The sequence below is a fragment of the Candidozyma auris genome, chromosome 3, assembly GCF_003013715.1.
Source record: "Candidozyma auris chromosome 3, complete sequence".
NCBI classification, from domain to species: Eukaryota; Fungi; Ascomycota; class Pichiomycetes; order Serinales; family Metschnikowiaceae; genus Candidozyma; species Candidozyma auris.
The window spans coordinates 229,440-245,750 of record NC_072814.1 but is presented as its reverse complement, the minus strand read 5'-3'; the positions used below and the strand labels follow the sequence as shown (position 1 = coordinate 245,750).

The 16,311-nt window shown below is 44.8% G+C and overlaps 9 protein-coding genes across 9 annotated transcripts; 6 read left to right on the top strand and 3 right to left on the bottom strand. All coding sequences in view use genetic code 12, as the record gives it.

Annotated features, from left to right (window-relative positions):
• Positions 1–115: 115 nt before the first annotated feature.
• Positions 116–1,891, top strand: CJI96_0002741 (uncharacterized protein; the record flags this gene model as incomplete). Its single annotated transcript, XM_029034282.2, has 1 exon — positions 116–1,891. The coding sequence occupies one exon, from the start codon at positions 116–118 to the stop codon at positions 1,889–1,891; it is 1,776 nt and encodes a 591-aa protein (XP_028889524.1).
• Positions 1,892–2,988: 1,097 nt separating this feature from the next.
• GPR1 (Gpr1p) lies at positions 2,989–4,944 on the top strand (the record flags this gene model as incomplete). Its single annotated transcript, XM_029034281.2, has 1 exon — positions 2,989–4,944. One exon carries the CDS (start codon positions 2,989–2,991, stop codon positions 4,942–4,944), a length of 1,956 nt encoding a protein of 651 aa, XP_028889523.2.
• Positions 4,945–5,471: 527 nt separating this feature from the next.
• SGE1 (Sge1p) lies at positions 5,472–7,220 on the top strand (the record flags this gene model as incomplete). The annotated part of the gene is made up of 1 exon (XM_029034280.2): positions 5,472–7,220. The coding sequence occupies one exon, from the start codon at positions 5,472–5,474 to the stop codon at positions 7,218–7,220; it is 1,749 nt and encodes a 582-aa protein (XP_028889522.1).
• A 91-nt stretch (positions 7,221–7,311) lies between these two features.
• Positions 7,312–8,739, bottom strand: NUF2 (kinetochore-associated Ndc80 complex subunit NUF2; the record flags this gene model as incomplete). The annotated part of the gene is made up of 1 exon (XM_029034279.1): positions 7,312–8,739. The coding sequence occupies one exon, from the start codon at positions 8,737–8,739 to the stop codon at positions 7,312–7,314; it is 1,428 nt and encodes a 475-aa protein (XP_028889521.1).
• Positions 8,740–9,025: 286 nt separating this feature from the next.
• Positions 9,026–9,769, bottom strand: CJI96_0002737 (putative monooxygenase; the record flags this gene model as incomplete). Its single annotated transcript, XM_029034278.2, has 1 exon — positions 9,026–9,769. One exon carries the CDS (start codon positions 9,767–9,769, stop codon positions 9,026–9,028), a length of 744 nt encoding a protein of 247 aa, XP_028889520.1.
• A 147-nt stretch (positions 9,770–9,916) lies between these two features.
• On the bottom strand, positions 9,917–10,756 carry CJI96_0002736 (mRNA-binding phosphate metabolism regulator; the record flags this gene model as incomplete). Its single annotated transcript, XM_029034277.1, has 1 exon — positions 9,917–10,756. The coding sequence occupies one exon, from the start codon at positions 10,754–10,756 to the stop codon at positions 9,917–9,919; it is 840 nt and encodes a 279-aa protein (XP_028889519.1).
• A 514-nt stretch (positions 10,757–11,270) lies between these two features.
• Positions 11,271–11,930, top strand: CJI96_0002735 (uncharacterized protein; the record flags this gene model as incomplete). Its single annotated transcript, XM_029034276.2, has 1 exon — positions 11,271–11,930. The coding sequence occupies one exon, from the start codon at positions 11,271–11,273 to the stop codon at positions 11,928–11,930; it is 660 nt and encodes a 219-aa protein (XP_028889518.2).
• Positions 11,931–12,306: 376 nt separating this feature from the next.
• On the top strand, positions 12,307–14,121 carry SNF1 (AMP-activated serine/threonine-protein kinase catalytic subunit SNF1; the record flags this gene model as incomplete). Its single annotated transcript, XM_029034275.2, has 1 exon — positions 12,307–14,121. One exon carries the CDS (start codon positions 12,307–12,309, stop codon positions 14,119–14,121), a length of 1,815 nt encoding a protein of 604 aa, XP_028889517.2.
• A 638-nt stretch (positions 14,122–14,759) lies between these two features.
• HST3 (NAD-dependent histone deacetylase) lies at positions 14,760–16,169 on the top strand (the record flags this gene model as incomplete). Its single annotated transcript, XM_029034274.2, has 1 exon — positions 14,760–16,169. The coding sequence occupies one exon, from the start codon at positions 14,760–14,762 to the stop codon at positions 16,167–16,169; it is 1,410 nt and encodes a 469-aa protein (XP_028889516.2).
• Between the last annotated feature and the right edge of the window lie 142 nt (positions 16,170–16,311).

Below are 16,311 nucleotides of genomic sequence, written 5' to 3'. Positions count from 1 at the left end.
GATTGAGAAAAAAATTAAGAGAAAAATTCATACTATCTTTTTTTGTCACAGTCTTCCAAAATCACCCATAGGCATCTCATGGGTACATTTTGAGAAAAAAAGCTTTTAAATAACTATGGGCCTCTCTTCTTTTATCCAAGACAACTTTGTTCCTCATATTCCCCGATCTCTGGAACAAGTTCACAGAACTCAAACTTCAGAGATTGGTGCTGTTGGCCTGTCCCCAGCTCAGGAAGACAAAAAAGGCGAAGTCAGCTCAATCCATTCGACCGTAAGCTACAGCTCTAGGGATAGCTCTAATCATCTTCACAGAAGCTTGAGAGGTAGACATGTTCAATTATTAGGCATTGGTGCCACTATCGGCTCAGCTTTGTTTGTGGCTATTGGACAAGCCTTACCTTATGGCCCACTCAATTTGTTTCTTGGATTCCTTGTGTGGTCCCTTCCAATTTTATGTATCACTATCACTACTGCAGAGATGGTTACTTATTTGCCGATTACTTCTCCCTTTGTGCGTTTGGCTGGACGGTGCTGCGATGATGCGTTGGAAGTTATGACAGCATGGAATTTCTGGTTTTTGTGCTGTGCGCAGATTCCTTTTGAAGTGGTTACTGTAAACTCTATCATTCATTTCTGGAGAGATGACTACTCTGCGGGTATCCCTTTGGCCGTGCAGGTGGTTTTATACTTTCTCATAAACATTTTTGGTGTGGCTATATACGGAGAAGTGGAATTCTGGTTGAGTTTGGGTAAAGTCGTCTTGGCGGTTGGCCTTATCCTATTCACTTTCGTCACTATGGTTGGGGGAAATCCAAAGCACGATGCTTTCGGTTTCCGTTACTGGCGTGATCCTGGTCCCATTAGCTCTTACGAATTCACTGGTAGTACTGGTAATTTCAGAGGCTTTTTGGCTTGCTTGATTAGAGCCACATTTACTTTTGCAGGACCTGAGTATGTTTCGCTTGTGGCAAGTGAGACCATCAACCCTAGAAAAACGTTGCCTTCAGCTTATAAGCAGGTATTCATCAGATTGACTATTTTCTTCATTGGAGGTTCGCTTTGTGTTGGAATTCTTGTTCCTTACAACGATCCTCTTCTCTTGCAAAGTCAGGGTGTGACCAAACCTGGTGCGGGAGGGTCTCCTTACGTTATTGCAATGCAAAACTTGGGGATCAGTGTGTTGCCGGATATTGTGAATGTGTTGTTGATCACGGCTGCATTTTCTGCTGGTAATTCGTACACCTACTGCTCTTCGAGAACTCTCTACGGTTTTGCGTTAGATGGATATGCTCCAAAATTTCTTACTGCAACAACTAAATCGGGTATCCCAATGTATTGCATGTTGATTTCGTTAGCGTGGTCACTCATTTCGTTTTTGCAATTGGGAGAGGGAGCGTCCGAGGTTTTGAACTGGATTATCAACTTGATCACCTCGTGCCAATTAATCAACTTTAGTATTTTGTGTTTCACTTACATTTTCTTCTATCGTGCAACAAAAGCACAGGGCATTGACCGTCGGTCGTTGCCATTTCGGGGATGGTTCCAGCCATATTTGGCAATATTTGGCGGCAGCATGGCTTTCATTATGATATTCGTTGGTACTTACGGGATTTTCATGCCAGGCGGATGGAGTTACAAGACGTTTTTGTTTTCATACTTGATGATCTTCATTGACATCGGTATTTTTATCTTCTACAAGCTTTTTAGACGGACTAAGTTCAAGAGGGCTGCAGAGGTTGATTTAGTGACTGGTCTTAAGGAGGTTGAAGAGCACGAGGCGTGGTATTACCAGCAGCTAGAAGCAAAGAACCAGTTAAGCGCAGACGGCGAAATAAAGCGCACTTGGTGGCAGAGGGTCTGCGAGGTTCTCTTTGGCAGTGAGATGCGTTAGTGAACCAATACAGACACTCATCATTTTAAAAGTAATCAGTTTGAGATTGAACGGAGAAATCTGCATTTACAGTAGTTATTAAGAATGTACATTTTATGCTCAAGAGTGCCTATTATTGGAAAGATTGCAAGCACATTCCGCACTGAACCGAGGATCGTAGATGACCTTCGATTTGCCTAATTGGATCGGCGGTATGATCAAACAAGCAACAAAGTCCAAGACAGACCAAAATTTGTATGAGGCGTTTGCTTTATATACTGGATGTGAACAATGCCAGGTCCTTCAAAGTGAACCTTGTTTGCATTGCAGGAGTGCGAGCTATTCATGGAAGCAAATTCGCAGCCATCAATTAAGGCGAAAAGTAGTAGAATAACCCAGCCTGAGATGCAAAGGAACAGGCCGATTTTTTGAAGGCAGAGTAGTTCTTTGCTTCTGAGTCATCTGAGCTGTCTGCGAATTTTCGCTCGTTCTACATTGTTACAAAGAAAGACTGTGCCTTGAATGGGCTTTAAAGGAGGCATTCGGGCGGCCAGCTCGGCCAGGGCACAAAAAGGGTGATTGTTGCGAGCGGCGCCGCAGCGCCCTATTTGAGAGACCTCTCAGTTCACGGCTAAGTAGGTGGACAGCAATACAACTTCACAAAAGAGGTTGACAAGAAATAAACACCAAAGTTCCAGTGTTGGGCCCCACTTTTGGAGGCAATTCTCAGAGACGCTTCAAAGCCCTTGCGTGGTTCCATTGTTTTTTCTGTTCCTTTTCAGGTTGCAAATGCCCAGTGCCAGGCTACTTTTTTTCCCTTACCGCCGCGCCGCGTTATTTTAGCCCAGACCCATACCATCACAGAAAAAAAGAGCCATTCACATTCATTCGGTTTATCAAACCTCCCCTGTTTGGGCCGCCGATTGTCAGCTATACCCACTTTTTCACCCAGGGCTTTCCATCCTCATATTAATATCCTATTCATACTTTATCTCCCACGCTTCCACGCAAGCAGTGTCTTTAGCCCCCTTTGTCACCTGTCACGTTCAACAAGGTATTGATGCTTCTGCTTTGAAGAGTTGCCCTTCCATTAGAAAGCTACCAAAGCGTTAACCCCCATGTCTCGTCCCAACTACAAGCGGTGGCTACTCTGGGCCGGCACTTTAGCCACTCGAGAAAACGACCACATCCTGAATCAGGCTGATTTGTTTTCCCACTACCAGATCTCTGTCCAGCGGTCTTTGGCCATCTCCAGCTCGTCAATATCGATATTTTTCTGCTTGGCCGCCATTTACTGCTTTTTGGCCATCGATCCAAGAAGGCTCGTGTTTCGTCACCACTTAATTGCATTTCTCCTCCTATTCGATCTACTAAAGGCTTTCATTCTCTTGCTATACCCGGCCAGGGTTCTCACTCACCCTACGGCGTACGCCAACCAGCGCTTCTGCCAAGTTGTGGGCTTTTTCACCACGACGGCCATCGAAGGTGCAGATTTGGCCATCTTGACTTTTGCATTACATACGTTATTGCTTATTTTCAAGCCTAACCTTTCAGTCAAGGTGCTGAATTCCGGCAGAGTCGAAGGCGGCATGTACAAGTACCGCTACTACGTTTATGGCTTGTCTTTTGTTATCCCCCTATTCATGGCCTCCTTAGCCTACATTGGCGTGGGTTATCAATCGTTTGTGTGTTGGTGTTACCTTCCCCAGCAACCGGTCTGGTACCGGTTGGTACTCAGCTGGGTACCTCGCTATTGCATAATCGTCATCATCATATTGATTTATGGACTAATTTATTATTACGTGCTCAAAGAATTCAAGGCTTTGGGAGGAGTCTTTACAACCATGCAACACCACAACACACGGGATTCAAACGTTAAGCCGTCATTTTTCTCATCACTCAAATTCTTTTTCATAAATGTCAAGGATGGCATTTACGACAAATTTTTCGTACCAAACTCAGATCGTTTCGGTGCCTCCTCTAGCTCAGAGAACTCTGCCGTCGACCCTGTGACTTCACGAACAAAAACCGTCCATAGCCTGGACGAAAGCCCTAATAACGACCAACAACATCAACCTCATAATCACACCAATAACATTATGCATGATCCTGAATTAGAAGCTGCTAACTTGGCTAACTTTAGGAAACGCCAAAAGCTCATCGAGAGACAGATGAAATCCATCTTTGTCTATCCAATCGCTTACGTCTCAGTGTGGCTTTTCCCCTTCATTTTACAGTGCACACAGTTTAACTATGAGAGAACCCACGGGGCAGTGATCTGGCTCAACTACTTGGGTGCTTTCATGCAACCATTTAATGGATTTGTGGATTCCATGGTGTTCTTCTATCGTGAGGAGCCATGGAAATACACAATCATGAAAAACTACGAAAAAGACAATGCATACAGACTTGACAACTATGTCCGTCATCATAGCGGAGATCTGGATACCGTGAGCAGACGTCGGAGATTAAGTTCTTACAGCGCTGCAGTGTCCTCAGATGTACAGCAGTACTCTTGGTGGAGACGCTTACTTGGAAAGCTTCGTCTTCCGCTTATGGGCTTGCCAACAGAAGAAAACATCACGAAGTTTCAAAATAGCTACTTGTCCTCACGCTTTGAAGAGCTGTGCTCGACTGCACAAGGTCTGGGAGAAACGCAACCGATTGACTCTAATGGCACCCCTGACTTCAAATCGCTCATGACCAAGCATGACTTCTCCAACCTTTTGACCGGTGATCTCGCAGAGGGAGAATTTAGGCTGGTTCTAGATAACTACTCGCTCAATTTTCAAAGGCGCTCGAGTCACTCGTCACAAGGAGGAAAGCATGATACCAAAACCATAGCATCTGCATCAAACAAGTCGTCGAGATCGAGAAGATTCTCTGCCATGGACCCTCATGAGCCGATTCCGGAGTCGAAAGAGTTCACTCCGCAAGAGTCACACGCTAACCCTCGGAAGAGTAGTTCTTATGCCCATAGCAAGCGTCCTTCGCAACAACGAAGTGATCGTTCTGGTAGCATTGGTGAGGACGTTGAACTCGATTTCCTTCAGTTTTTACGAGACGGTCATTGAGCGATGTAACGTCATGGAGTTATCGGCGACCCGTTTTCGATGATCCAATTGTGAGCGGAACTGCACCGAGAATTCCACGCGACCACACCAACAGGGAAACCTTGCAGCCACACCGGTCAGCCGCTCCATGTCTCATCACGTCCAGTTTCTCAAGAAACGGCCCCCAGCTCATTCATCAATACAAATCTCCGAGCAAACAAAAGTATATATTTATTTCGCCCTATTATTCTTTAAAAAAACCACGCAGTACAGTGCCCACCTAACGGTGGCTCGCTTGCTCTAAACTCCTTGTAATACCCAATGCTGCATGAAGCGAAAAAAAAAATCACCCATTCACAGCTCAGCAGGTGACAAGGTCAAAGCCCTGCAATATTTCTCTGATGCCCTGTCCATTCTCTTGATGCACTAAATATTCGATCTCGAGTCATCACACATTCACTACGACAGTATAATCCCTAAAGTTATAGATTCATCAAGCATCTTGCATCTTCATATCATCAATTCACAAGGACTCATTGCTGTGAAACATGGGGAACACTAATGTTAAAGATTCACAAGTAGCAAAGAAAGTGAAAGAGAAGTTCATTCAAAGTGATGCAGGCGATGGCACCAAGGCCACGGAACAGTATATCCACGGATATCGGTTGGCTTTCACGTTGTTCAGCATAGTCGCCAGCCTTTTCATCGCTGCCTTAGACCAGACTATTGTGGCGACCATCTTAACAGAAATCAGTGAGGAGTTTGGCAATTTTGATAAAGTAGGCTGGCTCACGTCGGGATTTCTTCTTTCTACGGCTTGCTTTATGCCGCTGTACGGTAAGATCTCCATAGCTTTTGGAAGGAAGTATACTCTTATTGCGGGCATCATAGTGTTTGAGATTGGCTCAATTGTGGCTGCGTTGGCAACAGGTATGGCCATGCTAATTGGCGGCAGAGTAATCCAAGGTATTGGCGGAGGTGCCATCCAGTCTATGGTTGTGGTGGTGCTCTCTGAGTCTGTGCCTATAAACAAGAGACCACTTGCTATGGCATTAATAGGTATCACTTTTTCTGTGGCTTCCGTCGCGGGGCCCTTTATTGGTGGTGCGTTTGCCTCTCACGTCACTTGGAGATGGTGTTTTTGGATCAACTTGCCTATTGGTGGCTTTGCATTGGTGATGCTTACCTTGGCTTTTCGTCCTCCTACACCGAAGGGTGGCCTTCGACCAAAACTCAAGAAGATAGACTATCTTGGCACATTTCTCTTTTCCACCGGTCTTGTGCTTTTACTTTTGGCGCTTACATTTGGAGGTAACGAATTTCCCTGGAAATCGGCCGCCGTCATTTGCTGCTTTGTCTTGGGCGGTATTATCACCATCATATTTATATACTACAACTTCATGTTGTCTAAAAATCCTCTTATACCAAAAGAGGTGGTTGTGGTACCAAAGATCCTCATGGCCACCCTGACGGCCATCTTCAACTTTTGCTTCTTTATGGGCATTGTTACTTACTTGGCCATTTACTTCCAGGTTATTTGGCAAGCTTCTCCATGGAAGTCCGGTATTGATATGCTCCCTTTCATCATCACCGTCTCTTTAGCCTCGGTATTCAATGGTGTCTTCATGCGTTTTACGAGGTACGTCAAGATAACCATGGTCGCTTCAGGAGTATTAGGCCCTCTTGGTGTTGGTTTGTTTCTCATTCTTGGAAGACATACCCCACTCAGTCAGCGTATTGGTTTGTTGATTCCGGCTGGTGTGTCTGTTGGTCTTATGTTCCAGAGTTCTATGATGAGTGCCCAACTAGAGGCCCCCGGCCGCGTTGCTGGCTCCATGATTTTGGTCACTATATTCATCAATTCGATGAAGACAATTGGCGGTGTCGTTGGAGTTGTCACATCTCAGTTAATGCTCACAGCTAGAGGTCAAATCTACTTGGCTGACGTTGTGGCTTCAAATCGTGATATCTCTAATCTCTCGCCCAGACTTATCATCCAATCACCTGCAATGATTTGGGATTTTCCTGAGCCTGCTAAGGATCAAGCACTTGACGCTTTTATGAAGGCACTCAAGGACGTGTTCTATCTCAACTTCGCATACGCATGTCTTGCCTTCATCTTTTCACTCTTTACAACCAACAAGAAGATTCCAAGCAAAAGCCAAATTGCTCACACGGATGAGGATGACCAGCAGCCGAAGGAGGACGCAGCTACTGATTCTTCGAAAAGCTCAGATCGTACCTTATCCACGGACGCAGTCAAGCTTCAAAATGAGACAGGGCAAGAGACAGTATAAATTGGGAATTTATTGGACGATGCAATGCTTAATTATAAAAATAATACAAATTTGAAGATAATACAGCTGCTCGTACTTGCAGCCTCTATCATTATACATTGTTCATATCAGACAAGTATGACCTGATGTGAGCATTTAGCCTAGTAATAGCAGTCTCAATGTCGCGTTTCTCGCGCTCGAAGGCTGCTTTCATTTTGCTGATGTCCTCCTCTAGACTTTTTATGATAAGTCTGTTTTGATCCATCTTCTTTTCTCTTACACCCCTCTCGTCGGTAAGACGAGCATATTCTTCTTCTAGTATTTTTAACCTGTGCTTGGCGTCCTCGCGTTTCTTCGATGCTAGCTTGTTGGTATTCTGAATCTTTTCTTCGTGATTTTTGAGAAATCTTTCGGATTCTCGTATCAGTGTTTCGATCTCCTCAATATTGGTGATTTCTTTATCCCGCAGCGCCAATTGTTTATCAATTGCAGTTCTTACTTCCTCTAAGCGAACAAGGTCGTCAATAATACTCTGCACAATTGTAAGAATGTTTTTAAGCTCATCTTCCGTGGTTTTGATAGATTCAATGGTTTTTGAGCGATTCTGAAGCTTGATCTCACCTGCTCGAAGTTCCTGCTCAGCGTCCTCAAGACTTTTCTTGAGATCGTCAAGAATGGTATTGAGCTCACTGGCATTAATCAACATGAAGCTCTTATACTTCTCGACATCGAGTGCCTCTTTTTCTACCAACCAATGTAGGTCTTTAAATTGATCTAGGAGACCATTCTTCTGTTCCTTGTACTGGGCGTGTTCTAGTTGAAGTTGAGTTGACGCCTTCTCCAAATTCTTTAGCTCCGCTTGTAGCTTGGAATTGTAATTATTTAGCTGAGCTAGCGTAGACTTCTTATTTCCCTCGTTGTTTTCCCCTACCTGTTCCCTGAGCTTGTCGATCTCATTCTGCACCAGGACGATTTCAGACTCAACTTTTCTAGCATCTTCGGAAAGTTCTTCACAAACCTGCGCAATTGGCTCACAATCTTTCATTCTTTCTTCACGGAAACGGGCGAAATTGATCACAGCACTTAGTATTCGTCGTATCCGCTGGGAATCTGGTTTCTTGAGGTCCATGATGTTGAAATCATGAACACCACACTTCTCAAGAAATGCCAAGGAGCACCGAAATAAGATCATTAATGGGATCAGTTGCGAGGTGTCGTCCTTCTTAGCATCGAATCGCCCGTTGTTCTGTTCGTCTTCTGGATGCGAATCATGGCTGAAGCCATTATTTCTTCTTAGTAAATCGTTCGATAGCTCTTCTGTCAGTTGTATGGAAAGACCCATGAATATATCAACAAACTGCTCAAATAGTGTTTTTATGTATTGGCTCGTTGGTCTGGAAATGAGCTCCTCGCTGGCGGTAAACTCCATTGTTTGGAGGCATATCGAGAGCTCTTTGAAATCAAGTAAGGGAAATGCGTCCTTATTCCTATTGTACATGCGGGCCCCACCAAGAGTCGAACCGTCTGAGCGGCCTATCATGCTTAGTTTGGACATTCAAAACTCATACAGTCTCTGGCCAGCACGCTGTAGAATACTAAGGTAGATGGTATCGAAGACATTTGTTTACATCCGTATCAAATGCGGGCCCTGCGCATCTGCAGGCGCTGCTCACTATGGCAGTACCATAGGTTGAGTGCAACTTAGATGTCTCAGTAACATCGCGATTTAGATCTCCTACAAGACGCATCAGTCTAATATGGGTGAATAAAATTCAAAGTTTATATTGCCACGTGTATTTTAAAAGAATGATTAAGAATTCTGCCAGCTAGATTCTTTCTGCAGTCCAGATGGCACCTCTGCAAATCAATTTGATGGTCTCTGTGAGCAACATGTAGGGAACAGCCTTGTCAGCGTCGTGCTCCACGGCCGTGTCTAGGTGTTCCAACTCATCATCTCTAAATGTGCTGATAGTGCTCTTCAAATCGGCTAATTCGGGTGACGTTTCGATCTCCTTGGTAATTTCCTCAGGTGTAAGCATTCTTTTGGTTTCTTTATCGTAGATAGGTATGTTGAACTGATTCATGAGTACCCGTAGCTGCTGGTTGTAGTGACCACCGATCACCGTTTCCACGGCTACAGTGCATGCCATGGCAGCCTCTTTACTTATGAGTGCAGTGCCGGCACCGATACCAATAGCACCAATCTTCCAGAGAGGAGTCAAAAGAGACGGTCTCACACGACGTTCATGCTGGAGCTTGTTGAATGTGTCGTGGTGGTGTATCTCTTGGTCCCACATGTGTTGCAAGACAGGTTTCAAATGTGGGAACTTCGTTGAGAGCACAGCATATTGGCCCATGTAGATGTAATTGGCCCCAAGCTCGCCTGCTTGATCCACACGGACAACACGGTCCAAGAAGGCCTTTTGTGCTTTTGATAAGGAACCGTACTCGACATTTTCGGGTATGTACTCGTGAGCCTTGGACTTTGCCTTCTTCTTGGATCCTTCAAGAGCAACTCGAGAAGAGCTGAGCTGGCGCAGAGCCTGGATCGCTGATCGCTTCGATAACATTGGAGTGGTGCTATTGACTAAAACTACTTGAGTCGGGAGTCAGTACGCTCTTAAATTCAAGTCTAAATGAGCTGATTTCGCAGTTTACGATAGCCGAGCTCGCTTTGCGCAGCACTATACGCCCAGACCTCAGGACACATGAATCAATCACTCCAAAAAAATCTCAAGCATCTCAAGAGCTACGTTCAAGGGCACCTCTTGAGTGTCTCTCGAGTTTGTCACCGGCTTGTTCTCGTTCTTGGGGATAAGCAAGTGTTTTAGCTTGCGGTTGGGCACGTCTTTGACGACCAACCACGACACTGGGAACACACTGGTCCAACGCGACTCTTCTGCCCATACGTTGCTGGTGCTGGAAAAGTCAACTTTGTCCTCCATTTTGGCTACACCACTAAACTTCATTGACCCGTTCACACTGAAAAAGAGGAACACGGAGGCGTCTTCCTTCTCCTCGTAGGCCTTGTTTAGTCTCTTATTACCTAAATTTGTCGAAGTCCAAATGTTGTACTTCAAAGAAGCCTCCACGTCCTCGGCGCTGAAGGACTTCACGACAAAGAACCTGGACCCAGCAGGCACATGAAACAGACCCTTCACAGGGATGTGGTGACGAGTCTTTGCAGGGTAGATGGCGATCTCCAGAGACTCTGGTGACGTCGGCGGCAGCTCATCCGATTCATTGTAGGTGGAATCCTCCTCCTCAATGCTGCTGAGGGTCGATTCGTTCATGCTAGGAAGCGTATGCAACAATGTAATATTCTTAGCACCGTCCAAAGGAGTTCCGTTGTGGAGGGAAGACCAAATGTTTGGGTCACAGGAGATATTCAAGAATTTTGTAGGTTTTGCTAAACACGTGGCCATTTCGAGTAGCTCAAGGGTATGTCTCGTACAGTGGAACACCCCACGCGTCGAGTTATCATCATGGGTAGGTGCCTTGAAGCCAATCTCTGATGAATCGAAAAGCGGACATGCCACTTTGTTAGAGTAGTTCATCTTTGAGCAAAAAGAGGCCTTTGGAGTTTAATGAGGGTGATTTATAAGGTGAAGTCAATGTAGACAAGATTTAGGAACGTCTGAGGGAAATGTCGATTATTTATACTTCTTTAGATCACATTTTTGCAGCCACCCTTGCAGGTGGAGACCATCACTTGGGATCTGCGCTGAGACCATACATAGATCGGACCAATTGGACCCTGCGAGCTAAAGAAGAGGTTTTGCTTATCAACTAGAAAGACTACCTTGTATAACTAGTAAGTAGTCGCTTATAACAGCGTATATTTCAAGTTCACACTTTTTCGTTTCAACAGCATCAAAGTCGCACAAATATCACCAACAGTTGAAGAGTGATCTGCGATTCTCCACTTTAACCAAGAACAGGACCGATTTCAGCTTCACTCGGACCAGACGCTAAGTACCCATCCAGAGAAACAAAACCCGTCTAAGAATTCTGAAACAAAATCTTTGCCTCTCTCAAGTAAAGTGAGACGATTGTTATTACCTGAAGAGGATGTCTACAAATGAGACCGGTAGATCAAAGAAGGATAAGACAACATCAATATTCTCAAGAAAAGTTGACTCGACGAAGGTCAATCTCCCTGTGATCAAGCGGTGGATTGAGGAGGAGATCACGGCCCAGATTCCCGATGACGATATAGCTGCTGGGTTTATCTACGAATTGATAGCAGGGGAAGAGAACCCTGACATCAACGCCATACGAGCACAGACAGATGATTTTCTTGGACCCAAAGAAAGCAAAATTTTTTGCAAAAAGCTATGGAAGCATTTGCTAAGTGCTCAGGGGGACAAGGATGGGCTCCCTCTGGAATTAGTAGAGCTACGAAGGAGGGTTTTAGAAGAGCAGAGGGCAAACCAAGCAAAACTTCAAGAAAGTAAGCTTCAAGACAGAAACCGTGGTTGGTATCATAGAGACAGGAGAGAGAGGTATGGCCAGAGAGACAGCTTTCAGAAGCGTGGACAGAGGAGATCTTATAGAGATTCTCGAACAAGTGACGACTCACGGAAAATTGTAAACGAAACTGACGCAAAACTTATCGACTCGAAAAAGACAAACTATAATCGGTCAGAAAAAAAGGAAAGTCATGATGAAAGTGAGGTATATCACAGCAATGGAAGCGAGCGAGGGCCACGAGACAAAACTCTTCTCTAAAGGCAACTACTTGAAGTTCCTAAAAAAACGCTTCCTTAAATGGACTGAGTTGTTCTACAAGCGCATTCTTGTAACTCTAGTGGACTCAATAGCTCTTTCCTCATACATCCGAAGGTTCGCAGTAGGAGTTCCCCACAAAATGACATTGAGAATCATGCCTTTAGTAAATAGAGCTGAAATTACCTAAACGGACAAGAGATAATCTTGTACCACTCTTCCATCGTGTAAAAAACAAAGGAGCTCGAGGAATTAATAGCATCTGTCGTTCTTCCTACCAACCATTTGGGCGTGTCCTCTTCAATATACAAACCCCCTCGCCAGCGATTAAGTGACGGATTCAAACATAATCTGACCAACCAGTTCACTTTTTCCAAACATGTCCGAAGATCCAAAAACTGATGGCGAACACCGTCACCATCACCACCACCATCACCACCATAGTCACCAGAAGCAGCAAGGTGGCTCTTCAGCTCCAATCTCAGGCAATAGAATCGGCAAATACCAGATTATCAAAACTCTAGGGGAAGGATCCTTCGGCAAGGTCAAGTTGGCAGAGCATTCCACCACGGGCCAGCGTGTTGCTTTGAAGATCATAAACAGGAAGACATTGGCCAAATCTGACATGCAAGGCCGTGTGGAGAGAGAGATTTCTTACTTGCGCTTGTTGAGACATCCACATATCATCAAGCTTTACGATGTGATCAAGTCAAAGGATGAAATTATCATGGTTATTGAGTATGCTGGGAAGGAGTTGTTCGATTACATTGTGCAAAGAGGAAGGATGCCAGAAGATGAGGCCAGAAGGTTTTTCCAGCAGATCATTGCAGCTGTTGAGTACTGCCATAGACACAAGATTGTTCATCGTGACTTGAAGCCAGAGAATTTATTGTTGGATGACCACCTTAATGTGAAAATTGCTGATTTTGGTTTGTCCAACATCATGACCGATGGTAACTTTTTGAAGACGAGTTGTGGGTCTCCCAACTACGCTGCGCCCGAGGTCATCTCTGGTAAGTTGTATGCGGGCCCCGAGGTTGATGTATGGTCTTCTGGTGTGATTTTGTACGTCATGTTGTGTGGCAGATTACCTTTTGATGACGAGTTTATCCCAGCTTTGTTTAAGAAGATCAGTAATGGAGTCTACACGTTACCCAACTACTTGTCTGACGGTGCCAAAAACATCTTGACAAAGATGTTGGTCGTCAACCCTCTCAATCGTATCACTATTCATGAGATCATGGAGGATGAATGGTTCAAGCAAGGTATTGAGGATTACTTGTTACCACCAGACTTGTCTAAGACCATACACAACAAGATTGATATCGATGAAGACGTCATCAACGCCTTGAATGTGACGATGGGTTACGACAGGGATGAGATTTTGAGTGTTATCAACTCTTGTAACAAACAGCAGTACCCTCAACAACAGTCTAACGAAATTCTTGACGCATATTTGTTGATGAAGGAGAATCACACTCTTGTCAAGGATTTGAAAAAGAATAAGACCGAACACATGGATAACTTCTTGTCTCAAAGTCCACCACCCCAATGGAATCCACCAGCTGGAAACGAGGTGCAAGCAACGCATAGGGCTCCCGGCGTGCTGCAGTCACTAACATACCAAACCTTAGCAACTGTCCCTGATTTGTCGACGTTACCCAACTCCACGATTGCCATTCTTCCTTCGTCTTTGCCATCAATACACAGAGCATCTATGATGAATCACTCCGCTTTGGGCTCAAACAAAATCAATCCCGTCTCATCGAAGAAGCTGAAGACTAAATGGCATTTCGGTATAAGGTCTAGATCCTACCCACTAGATGTCATGGGTGAAATTTACAGAGCGTTGAAGAATTTGGGAGCCGAATGGGCCAAGCCTACTGAGGAGGAGTTGTGGACCATCCGTGTGCGTTGGAAGTACGGACCCTCTATGGTCGACGAGACAGTCAAGGATGGTGAGTCTGTTCCTCCAGCTTTGATGAAGATGCAAATCCAGTTATTCCAATTGGAGCCTAATAACTACCTTGTCGACTTTAAGTTCGACGGCTGGGAAAGCTCTTCTCCACAAGAAGGAAAATCTCCAGTGAAACAGGATCTAGACGAAATGGGTTCATTCTCTGCTTATCCATTTTTGCATTTAGCTACTAGACTTATCATGGAGTTGGCAGTGAATTCCACCCAGGCACAGTGATCATGCTGCAGTGTGAAATTTCTTTGTATCATAGAAGGTATAGAAAACGTGAAATTTCTCCATTGGGCCTAGGTGTCTACAAGAGAATTGGATTTCACGTATAGGGCTGGCTACCACGATTCTTTTGGCAACCACGTATGGCAGGAGAACCACGATTCTTGCAAATTCGTGTATACCTGTACAAACCTACTACAGGCACCGGCCAGAATTATTCTATTCATCAGGCAAGAATAGTCAGGCAAGGTCAACAACAAATGACAGCCAGTTAATCATTGCTTTTCAAGCCAACTGAAGTAAATTTTGCACCACAATGCTAAATAGCTATTTCCCTTCATAGTTACCGTGAGAGTGCTCGATCGTCAATGTAAGTAATTAACGTATTCGGCCTTTATGTAAACACATGCGACCTCTACACTCTCAGTACCATCTCCAAGACTCGCAATGTAGGACCAAGCCAGTGACGACATTTTTTCTCTCCCAAAACCAACAACACTTCTTCCATTGTCAACTGCCCAGAATCATAAATCCGATAATCGTCATCGTCTGGCTGCCCACCTTCATTAGAATTTTCCAGCCTTTGACCCCTTCCTTCAAATACCCCCTAAAAGTACCTCCTCACACATATCCGACCCGCATTAATGAAGTCGGTCAACCTTTTGGAAGGGACTTCGGCTGAAGACAATGTCAAGTTCCACGAAGTGGCGAAAATCATCTACAAGGCAAGAAAAATCACCGCTTTAACCGGCGCTGGGATTTCATGCAATGCCGGCATTCCTGATTTCAGGTCAGACGACGGTCTCTATAACTTGGTAAAAGAAAAGTACCCACAGAGCTTCATCAAAGGCCAGGATTTGTTTGACATTTCACTTTTCCGCAATCAGGAAACGCTTCTGATATTCTGTACGTTTATGGAGGGTCTTTACAAGCACTCGTTGGCCGCAAAAGCAACGGAAACTCATAGGTTCATCAAGACCCTCAAGGAGAAAAACAAGCTCTTGCGTTGCTACACTCAGAACATTGACAGTCTAGAAAAGAGAATCAACCTCAATTGTGGGATCAACCCTGCGGAGTTCAATGAACTTGAAAACGGCTCTGGAAAACTGTTTAGAGACAACTGGAAGTCGCTAGATGTCGTCCAGCTCCACGGCAACCTTCATAAACTTCTGTGTACGCAGTGCTTTTCCCACTACGAGTGGACGCCGGAGGCACAGAAAAAACTCGAAAGAGGAGAAAATCCAGAGTGTGAGAACTGCTACCTCAAGTATCAAGAAAGATTATATTCCGGGAAGCGCCTCACGGGCAGCATAGGCATCCTCAGGCCAGACATTGTATTATATGGAGAGAACCACCCTCAGTCGGAGATGCTCACTAGAGGGCTCAACATCGATCTTGGTATAAAGTGCGATTGCCTTCTCATCATGGGCACCTCCTTGAAGGTAGATGGTGTGAAGAAGTTAGTTAGGCGTCTAGCAAAATCTATTCATGACAGAGACGGCAAGGTGATTTTCATCAACAAGCTGCCTTTGCCTAAGCAATGGGCCAATTTGGTGGATTACGAGATTCTCACAGATTGTGACGACTTTGTCAGGTTGCTCAAGAAAGAGGTTCCCGATTTGTTCTTGACTCAGGAGCAGCTTGACTCAAAGAGACTCAAGTGCGCCACCATGACACCAAAATCGATCAAGAAGGAAGTTCTCCATGATATCAAGACCGAAGCAATTGCCATGTTGCACAAGATGAAGAACGAGGCTGAGGAAGAGGGCCAGATCAAGCAAGAAGACGCTGATCTTCTCACTCCTCCTACAACACCAAGCAAACAAAGAACGATTCTTCTACCCAAAAGCCGACCTTCACTTAAACGAAGGAAATCAAGTACAGATCAACGGTTGCCCACACCAGCTTCCAGCTTTTGCGAGCCGATTAAAGTGGAGTCTGACAGCGATGTCGCCACCGACTGTGATGAGGAAACTCCTCTCCAGGATGTGAGCAAGTCCACGCTCAACCGCGAAACCAAGAGGATATGTCTCAAGCCATGCTCTTATGATTAATGTTACGTTTTAGAGTGAATGGTTGGCTTCGATAGAACCTTGCCGCCCAATTAGGTAAATTAATTGTACATTAGAAACAAAACCACCCAACAATGACAAAATTAAGTAGAACAGGAAGACCAATGACAAATTCCAGCATAAT